The sequence below is a fragment of the Geotrypetes seraphini genome, chromosome 5 (assembly GCF_902459505.1).
Source record: "Geotrypetes seraphini chromosome 5, aGeoSer1.1, whole genome shotgun sequence".
Taxonomy (NCBI): Eukaryota; Metazoa; Chordata; class Amphibia; order Gymnophiona; family Dermophiidae; genus Geotrypetes; species Geotrypetes seraphini.
The window spans coordinates 24,795,637-24,810,379 of NC_047088.1; the positions used below are offsets into that span (position 1 = coordinate 24,795,637).

General features: G+C 43.2%; 1 protein-coding gene across 1 annotated transcript in view; it reads left to right on the plus strand.

Moving 5' to 3' along the window:
* The window catches only part of TENM1 (teneurin transmembrane protein 1), a 698,125-nt gene that overhangs the window by 503,097 nt on the left and 180,285 nt on the right, over positions 1–14,743 (plus strand). Inside the window, exon 20 of the mRNA XM_033947005.1 lies at positions 1,052–1,301. Within this exon, the coding sequence (XP_033802896.1) occupies positions 1,052–1,301 (250 nt within the window). The remainder of the gene's footprint in view (positions 1–1,051; positions 1,302–14,743) is intronic.

The window sequence follows — 14,743 nt, forward strand, 5'->3', positions numbered from 1 at the left end:
TCAAAATAGTGCCTGGCCGGGCCGCAGGTTTGAACTCACTGCTCTAGGCTAAGGCTCTTTACACCTGCATTGTGATGTCATAGAACTTTATGATTATAGAAACATTGTAACATGATGGCAGATAAGCATCCACTATCTCCTCTCCCTATTGGCTAAGGCTCTTAACATTTGCATATCCTCTTCCTATAGGCCAGTGGTCTCAAACTCAAACCCTTTGCAGGACTACATTTTGGATTTGTAGGTACTTGGAGGGCCTCAGAAAAAAATAGTTAATGTCTTATTAAAGAAATGACAATTTTGCACAAGGTAAAACTCTTTATAGGTTCTAAATCTTTCCTTTTGGCTAAGTCTTAATAATAATATTGTCTAAAGAGACATATGATCAAGAAACGGTTTTATTTTATTTTTCTGATTATGATAAGCATACCGAGGGCCTCAAAATACCACCTGGCGGGCCACATGTGGTTCCCGGGCCGCGAGTTTGAGACCACTGCTCTAAGCTAACTATTTCCAACCCAGTCCCGGGGGCACACCTAGCCTCATCAGGTAAGAATGGCCTTACTGAATCAGCCCAATGGTGCATCAAGCCTAGAAGCCCATTCTCACAGTGGCCAATTCAGGTCACTAGTACCTGGCCAAAACCCAAAGAGTAGCAACATTCATTGCTACCGATCCAGGGCAAGCAGAGACTTCCCCCATGTCTTAATAACAGACTATGGACTTTTCCTCAGTTGCTTTTTCAGTATCACATTTTCAAATCAAAGGACAAACACACTCTTCGGGACTTCAGGAAACCCGCCTCTCCCTGGCAATTGAAAACCACTCCCTCACTAGCAGGAAGACTCCCACACAACTTAGAGGGAACATTGCATCTGCTCAATATTCAGGTAATGAGTCTATAGGTATCCCGCCAATGCAATTATTATTTGGTCAGTTAGCACTTCATCTTATCTTTAGCCATTGTCAAGTTGCTGCAAACACCTTTTGAACTGTACATTGCAAATGATGGACAGCTACAGATTTTCTGTTTTCATCATTTTCCTAAACCTAGGAATTTTGCACAAAGGAGATGGAGAAAATATATTCATTTCTCAGCAACCCTCAATCATTTCAACCGTTATGGGCAACGGCCAGCAGAGAAGTATTTCCTGTTCCAACTGCAATGGCCCAGCATATAGCAGCAAGCTCTTTGCTCCGGTTGCCATGGCTTCTGGTCCTGACGGGAGTGTTTATATCGGAGACTTTAATTTTGTGAGACGTATATACCCTTCAGGGAATACCATAAGTATGTTAGAACTGAGGTAAGTAAACTGAACTGATTGGATGTTAATTTGAACTTTGTCTCAAAAATGTATCTTAGCAGAGATGTTTTTAAAGAATCAAAAAAGCCTCCTTGTTGGTTGATTGCCTCTACAAACCAAAAACCTGCTCATGCATGCTTAAGAAAAATATTTATAAGATTTCAGAAAACTGATGGTCCCTTTTATTAAAATGCATTAAGCACTTCAGCATGGGTTATCACACGATAACTGCTAATACACAACCAGGTATGCCATTCAGGTCATTAAAATCTAATCCGTATATTCATCACACTATCTGAAGTGCTGGCCTAATGGTATCCACAGCTATAAGGAAAGGGACTAACCCCCTCTTTTACAAAGGTGCGCTATGCTTTTTAGCGCGCGCTAAATGCTAACGCGTGTGCTAAATATCGCACACTAATGTGTGCATGTTATCCTATGGACGCATTAGCGGCTAGCGCACGTGTTGATTCACCGCTCGCTAAATCCGCACTAAAACGCTTAGCGCGCCTTTGTAAAAGAGGGACGAAGGGCTCCTTTTACAAAGGTGCGCTAGCGTTTTTAGCGCACGCACCGGATTAGCCTGCGCTACCCGAAAAACTACCGCCTGCTCAAGAGGAGGCGGTAGCGGCTAGCGCGCAGCATTTTAGTGCGCGCTAAGCGTGCGCTAAAACCCGCTGGTGCGCCTTTGTAAAAGGAGCCCTAAATGTTGACGAGAGCTGGGTGGAACGGCCATGCTTCACCTCTGCCCCACCCCAACCCTAGCTGGTTAGTAGCAGGGCAATCTGTTTCAAGTTTCACGTTTAATATAAATTTGACTGATCGCTTATTCAAAGCTCTAAGCGATGTACAGATCAGTAAAATTACAATTTGGGGACAACAGAACAAACGACACAAACTCAATCTTGCAAGACATATTAAAAACTAATATTACAAACATATTAAAGAAAAGGAAGAGAAATACAAGTTGTTTGATAGTAAATAAGACACAGGTACGTTAGATAGATTGTGAACCTGCCGGGACAGAGAGGGAAAAAATGCTTGAGTACCTGAATAAATTCATGTAAACTGTTCTGAGTTCCCCTGGGAGAACGGTATAGAAAATTGAATAAATAAAAATAAAATAAAAAAATATATAGGAATTTTCAGCTGCATTATCTAGATAATACCGTTGAATTGAGAAGATAGGGATTTATCTATATAGTGGTTACTGTTCTATGCTTTTAAGTAGTATTTGCCCACCTGTATTTATTTATTTAAATTTTTCTAACCTGCATTTCCCACTTTTATAAGCAGGTAACAACTGTCTATAAATAATAAAGGGGAAAAAAAACCCCATGCAGCCAAACACATGAAACAAGCAAACAGCATAGCAGCATCAGCTTAAAATCACACCTAAACCCACCCGCCGTATCACATACAGTCCCACAGAAAAACCGCTTCCCCAGCAGCTTGCCTTACTTGACAAAACAACGCTCAAATAAGGCTGTTTTCAACCCTCTTCCAAACTGCAGCAAAGTAGCCACTTGTCTTAGTACCTCACAAGAGACGGAGGAGCTAAGATGATGGCATTTTGGCTCCCTCTGCTGGCCTCTCTAAGAGTTTGCCTTGCTTTTGCTGATGGGGGTTGCTGTATTTTGGATAGTATTTTGGTGTTAGTGGTACAGTGGAATTCCTTCCCTACACTTCATTGGCAAGTGCTGCTCATATGATGACTTTTTTAAGATATTCGCAGCAATTAGAGTTTCTTTGTTTTTTCTTTACTGATGGGGAAGCCTAAGGGCAAATCTCATACTTATCATAAGAATAACCTTACTGGGTCAGACCAATGGTCCGTCAAGCCCAGTAGCCTGTTCTCACAGTGGCCAATCCAGGTCCCTAGTACCTGGCCACAACCCAAAGAGTAGCAACATTTTCTGCTACTGATCCAGGGCAAGCAGTGGCTTCCCTCATGTCTTTCTCAATAACAAACTATGGACTTTTCCTCCAGGAAATTGTCCAAACCTTTCTTAAAACCAGCTACACTATCCACTCTTACCACAACCTCTGAAGCTGCAGTATCCTCTCCATGGAGCCTACTACTACCATATATGATTTATATAGCTGTATATTTAACATTCAATAGACGGTCCCTGCTCGGAAGAGCTTACAATCTAACTTGGACAGACAGACAGAACATCCCAGGGTTGGGGGGTTTCTAGGCCTTTTGGATGCTTTTGTCACCAGATATGCAGAGGGAATAGACAGCCCCAAAGTTTGGGGTGAATGAAGCCGGGATAGCCAACTGTGGAAGGAGACCTGACCTCTTCATGCCAAGCATCAATGCCATGCTTGGATCCTGCCACGTGGACGAACAAAAACATGAGAATAAGTGAAATGCCTTCTGATGAGATCAGCATTGGAAGACTCATAGTAGCCATCAAGAAGGTGCCACTGTTGAATGTAGTATTGATGGTTTCTACTGGTAAGGCAGGGGTGCTACAGGAAAGGTAAACCCAAGATTCAGCTCTACTGATGCAGTTGGAGTGACAGAAGGAAGCCGGTCAGATTGTCATGACTGGAGAGCAGTTGGTTGCAGTTCAGCCTCAAGATTTTTGGGTCTGTCTATACTGTGAACCCTCAGTTAAGAAGCTATGGCTCTGGTTTTGGCCCAGCTGTCCAGCAAGGTACAGTCTGCTTTGAATTCAAGTAAGGAACCAGAAGTCATTCTGCTGGAGACTAATAAAAAGGCAGAGATGTTAGAGCAAACGGTGCTTTAATGGAAAGGAATCAATTTCTTCAGAATGAAGTGGAATTAGTAGAAAATGTTAACGAGAAGGAAAAATTTACATTTCATTAACTTTCTCAAATTTAAATCACAGTTTCCACAAGATAGTGCGAGCCCCGTTTTACATAGATTGTAGAAACCATAATTGGAACATCCAAGCCAGGATATGCTTGATTCCGGTGGGATTTTAGAAAAGAATTTGCTGATAGAGCTTTTTGTAAAATACAGGCAGAAGTGTACATGTATTTGTCGGTATATGCAGCACAACCAGCTGTTTTCAGGGCTGGCTCAACCAATGGATCAGGTGAGGCACTGACCCAGGGCACTGATGACAAAGGGCAGTTAAAATCCCAGTCTGGCGTCTCTCCCTCTCTCTTCCTTCCGCTCTATGAATGAGGAGGAGAGATGCCAGATTTTGGCACTCTGTATCACCAGCATTGTAGAGGGGGGGGGGGAATTTAAAATAGAAGGGGAGCTACTGGATCATGAGTGGGGGGCACTGATGCAAAAGTTGGCTTAGGACACCAGACCCTTAAGCAGGCCCTGGATGTTTTACATTGAAAACTTGAATTGCACAAACCCAGCATTTTACACATGGAAGTGGCAATTTCACAGTGGTCACATATAATTAGCACCACTCCCACATTGTAAGAGCTGCCAAGTATCGCGGTTGCAATTTTAATTTCATTTTGGAAGAGTTCATAGTTAAGCTCTGGAACGCATTGCCAGAGATTGTGGTAAGAGCGGATAGCGTAGCTGGTTTCAAGAAAGGTTTGGACAATTTCCTGGAGGAAAAGTCCATAGTCTTATTGAGAAAGATAGAGCGGGGGGGGGGGGAGCCATTGCTTGCCTTGGATTGGTAGCATGGAATGTTACTATTCTTTGGGGTTCCAGAATCTTTTGTTACTTTTTGGGATTCCAGAATCTTGCTATTCTTAAAATTCTGAATGGAATGTTGCTACTCCTTGGGTTTTGGCTAGATACTATTGACCTGTATTGGCCACTGTATTGGCTACTGAGCTTGATGGACCATTGGTCTGACCCAGTAAGGCTATTCTTATGTTCTAATATTCGTATGTACTTGGGATTAAGAAGAGCAACTCATGTCAAGCCTGGACCAAAATGATCAAACTTTCAAAAAGGTGTGGGCTAATTCCAAATAAATTCAATAAAGCTGAAAAGCTAGTGTAGATGTGGAGATAATTCCTCAGTCCATAAAAAGAGAAGCAATAGCCCAGGGATCTCAAAGTCCCTTCTTGAGGGCCGCAATCCAGTCGGATTTTCAGAATTTCCCCAATGAATATGCATTGAAACAGTGCATGCACATAGATCTCATGCATATTCATTGGGGAAATCCTGAAAACCCGACTGGATTGCGGCCCTCAAGGAGGGACTTTGAGACCTCTGCAATAGCCTTTGCTCCAAACCAAGGCATGTCCAGAAAAAAGCAGAGAAAACCAGCCCAGGTCTGGGCTTCTCTTTTGTAAAATAGGGAATTCATATACAGATTTTAGTTCCCCCCTAAACCACGCCCCCTTGATATATGTGTTTGATGTTCTCCATGTAACAGATTTCTGAAATTGATGTTTAGAAGTATGAATGCTGCAATTTAAATGTTGTTTCCAAAAAACCTATGTTATGTTTGAAAAAAAGCTATTACTTTGTTATCAGGGGGAGGGATAATTACTAATTGTTAAGGGAATAATGCATGATTTTTGCACCATAACACGCAAATGGCAAAAAAAAAAGCATGTAATTTAACTTAACTCATGTTATTCCATTGCAACACCAGCTACATAACAATGGGTTTTACTGCGGGCCAGCGAGGTAAATGCTCTGACACTCGTAGGGATTGAATAAACAATGGAGCATTTACCTCGCGGGCTCACCGTAAAACTCACAACCGCTGCTTGATAAAAGCCAGCGAATGAGATCCAAAGCATGAAAATACGTGTAAAGTATCTCATTATTGTGTAAACTGAGTAATGCATTTAACTTTGAAAACATAATTCCCCCTGATATTCAGTGGTTGTAACCGGCCAGCTCCTGGTGTTCCAGGTGTTCCTGGTGTTCCAGTTATAATCCTCCCCGAAAGTCCTCCCCCTCCCCTTTCCCCTTCCCCCAATGCTTATGCTGTACCTCTCTCACGCACATTGTAGATATCTAACTGTAAACAGCATTGATCTCTTGTAACTGTTCATATTGTATCATATTGTATAGTATTGTATTGTATCGGGTCCTGTACCTTATTGTAAACATCCGATAACTGTTCCCTTGTTTCTATCTTGTACCATTGTAAACACCCCAGTACCTACTCATTTTGTATTATCCTGTATCCTACTGTTAACACTGTACTCTCTCCAGACACGACTTTCACTGTAAACCGCTTCGAACTTAGGGTATAGCGGTATATAAGAAATAAAATTATTATTATTAAATAGTGTTTAGCTGGTTAACCGCTAATATTCAGTGGGTGATAACTGGCTATCTCTGCTGAATAATTGCAGTTCACAGTTAGCCGGCTATCTTCAATGACTAGCCAGCTAGCCATGAATATTCAGTGCTGGCTAAATTTAGCGGGCAGATTGGACCACATATATCAATCCCGTCTTTGCCCACTATGAACTGAATATTTGCGGTGCCACGGTAAATTAAGCTGTGATAAAATGAGATATGTTGCCACTAATTAGTAGCTAGCCTTGCAAAAGACTATTATCTTTCATTTTGCAAGAATGGAGGGGCGGCATTGAATCTGCATCTGAAGAGCAGCAGAGTTTTGACAATCTCAGCTTTATTGACATGCTTGAGACCTCTGTCAAAGTGGCTCCAGTTTTGGCTGCATTATGGATTAATTTAGTCCTAGACTCGTATAGAGACTTTCAGTTCTGTTGTTTTCTGGAAGAAGAATGGTATTGCTTTGTTTTTCAGTTTTCAAGCAAGAATGTTTCCTGAAATTTCTAAAGCTAACCAGACAAGGAAGAAATAGTTTCTGTCATTTATTGTAGACAATTGATTGTGTTTGCTTAAATATCCCAAATAAATGTGTTGTAACATTAGGGAATGTAAAGTATATTTTTTATAAACCTTTAGACTAGTGGATGAAATAGATTTGGGCTGGTCTCTAATAACACGTGAAGCTTGTAGGACTGTATCAGCTTTTTGCCTCAAGTCACTCTTATTTTGTGGTATTCTATAGGTTTACTGTTACAAGGGGTGCAAGTTCTGGTTGCCATATCTCAAAAAAGATGTAACGGAATTAGAAAAGGTACAGAGAAGGGCGACAAAAATGATAAAAGGGATAGGTGTACTTCCCTATGAGGAGAGTCTAAAGCGGCTAGGGCTCTTCAGTTTGAAGAAGAGGCGGCTCAGAGGTGATATGATAGAGGTCTATAAAATACGGAGTGGAGTGGAAAGAGTAGATGTGAATCGCTTGTTCATTCTTTCCAAAATTACTAGGGCTAGGGGACATGCGATGAAGCTACTAAGTAGTAGATTTAAAACAAACCGGAGAAAATATTTCTTCACACACACACACACAACGTGTAATTAAACTCTGGAATTCGTTGCCAGAGCATGTAGTGAAATCAGTTATCTTAGCGGGGTTTAAAAAAAGTTTGGATAATTTCCTAAAAGAGAAGTCCATAGGCCATTATTGAGATGGCTTGAGGAAATCCACTGCTTATTCATAGGATAAGCAGCTTAGAATCTGTTTTGCTACTTGGGATCTAGCTAGGTGCTTGGGACCTGGGTTGGCCACTGTTGGAAACAGCTTTATGGACCTTCAATCTGTCCCAGTATGGCTGCTCTTATGTTCTTAATGATATTATGGACTTCTTTATTCTTTTCTTTTTCGAAACCTATTTCCCTCTACTTCTTTTTGAGTGCAGTTGGACAAGATAAAATCAATAAATGTTGAATATAAAAAAAAACAGAAATATCGTAGCATAATCAATAGCAATCATACCAGAATGTAGCGTATTGATCTGTATTCTGTAAGTGTACAGTCACCCAGGCAAAGAATATTCCTTTCTTACAGTACAGAATACATTTTGCTCTATAACTCCAGTACTCCTCAGTAGCTTCCTGTATGATATTTATGTCACTCGTCAAAATAGAGAGATTCCCTCGGTACCTTCAATAAACATACTTTAATGTGCAATGATAAGACAGCATGCATTCTGACTGCATAATAATTTCATACAGACGTATTGTAATAAAAAAAAGACTAAATGGTTTTATTGTATTTAGAGTGATCTAATTACCACTGTTCATTTTTGCTCATTTCAAAGCTATCCTTTTCTCTTCTTTCTTGGTCAGACATAGAGACCTTTTGCCAAGCATTTGTAAACACTAACTCATTTGCTGCCACTTAAAATCCATGGGTGTGAGGGGCATTCATGTGCCATGCACTAATTCTTTGTATTTTTTAACGCTGGGGGCACGTTTGGGGGTAGAAAGTAGGCATGCCCTGTATTTATCAGTTGGCAAAACAATAATCCTTCATGCAAAAGTAACCAAGCTCTTCATAGATAGTGAAAACAACATGCATCAGATGTAATGATTTTTTAATATATATATATGCTTAGAGACCCAGAGATTCTGTGAGATGTGACTGTCAAATGAAGTCCCACCAACCAATCATTGCATATATGCAGTGGTCCAGAGGAGGGCGATGAAAATGATAGGAGGCTTGCGCCAGAAGACGTATGAGGAGAGACTGGAAGCCCTGAATATGTATACACTAGAGGAAAGGAGAGACAGGGGAGATATGATTCAGACGTTCAAATACTTAAAGGGTATTAACGTAGAACAAAATCTTTTCCAGAGAAAGGAAAATGGTAAAATCAGAGGACGTAATTTGAGGTTGAGGGGTGGTAGATTCAGGGGCAATGTTAGGAAATTCTACTTTACGGAGAGGGTGGTGGATGCCTGGAATGCGCTCCCGAGAGAGGTGGTGGAGAGTAAAACTGTGACTGAGTTCAAAGAAGCACGGGATGAACACAGAAGATCTAGAATCAGAAAATAATATTAAATATTGAACTAAGGCCAGTACTGGGCAGATTTGCACGGTCTGTGTCTGTATGTGGCCGTTTGGTGGAGGATGGGCTGGGGAGGGCTTCAGTGGCTGGGAGGGTGTAGATGGGCTGGAGTAGGTTTTGACGGAGATTTCAGCAGTTGGAACACAAGCACAGTACCGGGAAGAGCTTTGGATTCTTGCCCAGAAATAGCTAAGAAGAAAAAATTTAAATTGAATCAGGTTAGGCAGACTGGATGGACCATTTGGGTCTTTATCTGCTGTCATCTACTATGTTACTATGCTTTTAAAAAGGATCCCAACATGGCCATGTTTCGCACTCTGCTTCAGGGAACCCAAAGCCGGAGTTCAAACATTGGTGAAACCACATCTCATTGGTGAGTCACATATCATAGAATCTCTGTGAGCATATATACAATGGGCCTGATTCTCCAAAGTGCGTCCCGATTTTAGGCAGCTGTAGGCGTCCTACAGCTGTCTAATCAGCCAATCGGGATGCACGTTTTTAAAAAAAAAAATGCTCCCCAGGCAGGCCTGAGGGCGCCTCCGGGAGTCTAGGGAGACCTGCAAGACGCCCAAGCTCACCTAAGGGCCTTAGGCGGGCCTTAGGCGAACCTAGGCGGCCCTACGCGTCTCCCTAGTAGAGGAAGAAACACTTAAAATGAAGGCCAGCAAAATGCTGGTCTACATTGTAAGTAGATGCGGCCGCTATACTTATTGCGGCAAGGGATCTCTCTGCCGCTATAAGTATAGCGGGCCGCGGCCTGTCCGATCGCTGGCAGGAGGGTGCCCAAACCCTCCTGCCAGAAGATGCCCCCCCCCGACACTACCGACTGCCCCCTCCGACACTACCGACCACCCTCCCCCGACACTACCAACCGCCCCCCCCCCGACATTACCGATCTCCCTCCCACCTTCCCATCTAAGTCTAAGGCCTTAGATTAAGTGGGGATGGGCGGACCCGCTATGCCTAAGGCCTGATTGGTCCAGGCTTCTAGAGCCTGGGCCAATCAGGCCTTAGGCTTCGGCAGGATGGGCCGGGAAGGGGCGGGCCCGCCTCATTTCGACGAGGTGTGCCTGCCAGCTGGACGGCCAAGACCCATCTGGCCTTAAGAAAAGGTTAGTTTGGTGGGGTGGAGGTTTGGGGGTTGTTAGCGCCGGGGGGGGGGAGGGTGCGTCTTCGGGCAGGAGGGATTGGGCACCCTCCTGCCAGCAATCGGACAGGGGGCCGCGGCCCGCTATACTTATAGCGGCAGAGAGATCCCTTGCCGCGATAAGTATAGCGGGCCGTGTCTAATCTAACCCGATTCTCTAACCAGCGTCTGTAACATGGACGCCGGTTACAGAATCGGGGTTTTAGTGTATTTAGTGCATTTTGCTGGAGTTGCTGAACATAAGAACATAAGAACATAAGCAATGCCTCTGCTGGGTCAGACCTGAGGTCCATCATGCCCAGCAGTCCGCTTACGCGGCGGCCCAACAGGTCCAGGACCTGTGCAGTAATCCTCTATTTATACCCCTCTATCCCCTTTTCCAGCAGGAAATTGTCCAATCCTTTCTTAAACCCCTGTACTGTACTCTGCCCTATTACTCCCTCTGGAAGTGCATTCCAGGTGTCCACCACTCGTTGGGTAAAGAAGAACTTCCTAGCATTCGTTTTAAATCTGTCCCCTTTCAACTTTTCCAAGTGTCCTCTTGTTCTTTTATTTTTCGAAAGTTTGAAGAATCTGTCCTTCTCTACTCTCTCTATGCCCTTCATGATCTTATAAGTCAAGGGCTTGTACAAACTGGTTTCAGTTCTGATGCTGAGATGCTAATGTGTGGCATGTGGGTGTGTAAATTTTTTTTTATGTGAAGTTTCTCAAGGACACCAACCAGTGCTGGAAAGACAATGAGCTATTTGACAGTGCTGAAAGCAAAAGCAAGTCAGCAAGACACTCCATCCGGGAACCTAAGAACTGATAAAGTGATGCCAGGCTAATGCACAGATACTGATGTACCCGTGTGAAGAATGGAAACTTCAAAAAGATGAAAGTTCCAGAAGCTATGCCTGTCCTGGGCTCCCCCCAGGGAAGAATGGAAGCGTGGACTAGGAGAGGGTTAGATAGGCAGTTGGTTTGCTCCAACAGGGTGATAATGTTCACAGCCAAGGGATTGGTCTAAGACAAAGATACTTTCTGTATAAAACCCCATGCTTTGGCAGAGTTTGTTTAGAGAAGTTGCACCATACTTACAGAAATATGCTGGCACTGTTTGTATGAGGTTTTCTCTCTCCATTGTATATGTCCAAACTGATTTATTTCTGATTTGACAAATGCTGCTACAATACTTATTACTAGAATAAAAAGTTATTTGCTTTGGAATATACAATGTAATCTTGTGGGTTTTATTTTTGGGGGGGGTTTTCTTCACGACGGATCCCCAGTGAGGTAAAGTAAGCAGCCTCTTAATTCAGAACCTTCACTCCCACACAATTTATTTTTTTTTTAGAGAAAATGATAGTGTGGTCACCAATGAATAATATCTCTTAATCAGCTCATTCAGAAAGAATTATTTTTTACATTGCTTCACATGCCCCCTCTTTTACAAAGGTGCGCTAAGCACTTTTAGCATGCACTAAATCTACGCATGTGCTAAACGCTAACATGTCCAAAGACTAACATGCATGCGTTAGTGGTGAGCACGTGGTTAGCGCACGCTAAAATGCTTAGTGCACCTTTGTAAAAGGAGCCCTTATTCTTTCTATATTGGGGTTATGAAATTATGTTTAAAAGTAGGCATGATTATGGGTGAAGAATAGGCATGGTTGACTTAGGCATCTAACATAGGCACTGTCAAATTAGGCAAGTGAAAAATTGACCTATTGGAGCTGCACCTATGTCTAGGATGCTTATGCGCTGGGTGTGATTCTATTAACTAGGGCTACCAGACGTCTGGTAAAACCCGGAAATGTCCTCTTTATAGAGGATTATCTGGGCACCCAGAGGGATTTCCAAAGCCCAACAGTTTGTCCAGGTTTTGGAAGGCCTGAGCTCGGAGGCTGGGTCTGGAAGCCTTTGCGCATGCGCGGCCATCACCGTGATGATGTCATATACACGTGCGCAAAGGCTTCCAAATGTGGTCTTTGACCTTGGGGAGGTTTGTGTGGGGGCAGGGCTGGGGGAGGTATGAGGCAGTGCTGTAGGTGGAATGGGGTGAGACTGGGGGGGGGCAGAATGGGATGGGGTCGGGTGTCTTCTATTTTCAAAGAGGAGATCTGGAAAACCTACTAAAAACAGCGCCTACAATTTGTGCTCAGGAAATGCTCCAACCCTCGCCATCCAACCAAGCTCCTATGTTTACCGGAAAAAGATAAGTGATTTTTGACATAGTTTGGTACTTTGTGCCACTTTTTTCCTGGAGTATACCTGGGTAAGTCAATTTCCAGATGGAGAATAATAATAATAATAAGTGTATATACCACAATACCATGAAGTTCTATGCAGTTTACAAAAGATTACAAGAGGTACAAAATGACTAAACTTAAGAGAGAAGAGAGTGAGAATAGGTCAAGAAAACCGTTATTGAAAGAGGTGTACAGGTCAGTTGTCTAGGTACTTCAGGAATAGGTATGTTTTTAGGCGCTTCCTGAATTCCTCGTAAGTGATGGGCGAAAGCAATTGTTCTAGGTCTTTGCCCCATAATGCTGCTTGATGTGAGAGAAGGTGTTCGTGGTGTTTTTTCAGTTTGCAACCTCTGACTGGGGGGGAAACGAACTTCAGACGTGAGCTTCTCTTGTGTTTGTTGGTGGAGAAGGTGAAAAGGATGTGGACACTGAGAAGCAAAATGTTTTATTGCCGGTCACAAAGTTAGAAGCACCTTTTGAATCTACTGAGTCTGCTATCCACCTACAGGAAATGAATAAAAGAATCTTCCTGAAATTCCCTGAAAAAAATAACACTATGGAAGGCTACAAAATGCAAAAAAAAATTCTTAGAAAATAATAACCTATACGATGAGTTCCTGGCCTTACTGTATTTTAAATATGGAAGGAAAAGACAGTTTATGGAAAAAATGATAGTTAAAACTCATCATTTATCCCATTTTACTAAGGTGCGCTAAGCGTTTTAGCGCATGTTTAGAACACGCTAAATCTACACGTGTGCTAACCGCTAACATGTCCATAGACTAACATGCACGTGTTAGCATTTAGCACGTGGCTAGCGCTCGCTAAAAAGCATAGCGTGCCTTAGTAAAACGAGCCCTTAGTGTTAACCAAACATAGGTATGCATGTAGAAATTGAGGCACAAAGTTCCTGTTGTACTAAGGTGCGCTCATCCATTTAGCGCGTGCTAAACGCTAACGCGTGCATGTTAGTCTGTGGACGCATTAGTGTTTAGCGTGCGCTAATTTGATTATCGCGCACTAATCGGTTAGATCACCTTAGTAAAACAGGGGGAAAAGTGATTTACCGTATTTGCTGGTGTATAGGACAAAGAGGCATATAAGACACACCCCCTTTTTAATGAAAAAAATTTTGAAGAAAAAAAATAATTTTCTACATTTTATTCATGAATTTCCAGAATGATTTACAGGACTCATTTTATAGTTATGTCTACAAAAAAATGTAACTGTAGTCAGGTACCTTTTAATCTTCATCCTCAAAACCCAGAAACAATGTGACGCAGACCTCGCCGCGTCCGAGAGAGAGCAGAAATAACATGATGCGCATGTACAGTGCATACTTGTGAGACCTCGCAGCGTCCGAGAGAGAGCAGAAACAAACGTGACGCGCGTGTACATTGCGTATTTGTGAGACCTCGCAGCGTCCGAGAGAGAGCAGAAACAAACGTGACGCGCGTGTACATTGCGTATTTGTGAGACCTCGCAGCGTCCGAGAGAGAGCAGAAACAACATGACGGTAGATTAACAGAAACCAGAAGTTTTAGACTGACTGAAATTTCAACTCATAATTTTGACATGCACCCCCATATTTTAAGTGTGTTTTGAGGGCAAAAAAGTGCGTCCTATACGCTGGCAAATACGGTAAGTGGCCAGAAACATCTCCTGCCCAGTAAAATCACTTGTTCAAGGCTATAATAATCAGCAGTACTGAACGAGATAGTGCCACTAAAAATATCTGGTTAGCATCCAACTCAAAACCAGATACAGTGGTACCTCGGTTTACAAGTGCGTTTGCGAGTGTTTTGCAAGACGAGCAAAACATTTGCGAAATTGGTGCCTCGGAAACCGAGCGTGCCTCTATGTACGAGAGCCCCCACCCCCACCCCGCGCGATCCGACATCCTCCCCGTACCCATCACCCACCCGAACACATCACTTACCCCCATCTGGCACCCGGCATCGGCACCAACGCATAGGATATGCTGGTGCCGGTGCCCGAAGATCTGCCATCCTTTTTGCTGGGCCTTGAGCATCTGTGCATGCTCAAGGCCTTAGTTCCTGCTCTCTCTGAGATTCTCGAGATGTCCTGTGCGTTGGTGCTGGTGCCAGATAGGGGGTAAGTGATGTGTTTGGGTGGGTGAAGGGTACGGGGAGGATGTCGGATCGCGGAGGGGGGGGGGCCATGCGAGCAGGGGGAGGGATTCCGGATCACGGGGGGATGGCGGATCACGTGGGGGGGGGGCCTTCGTGAGCAGG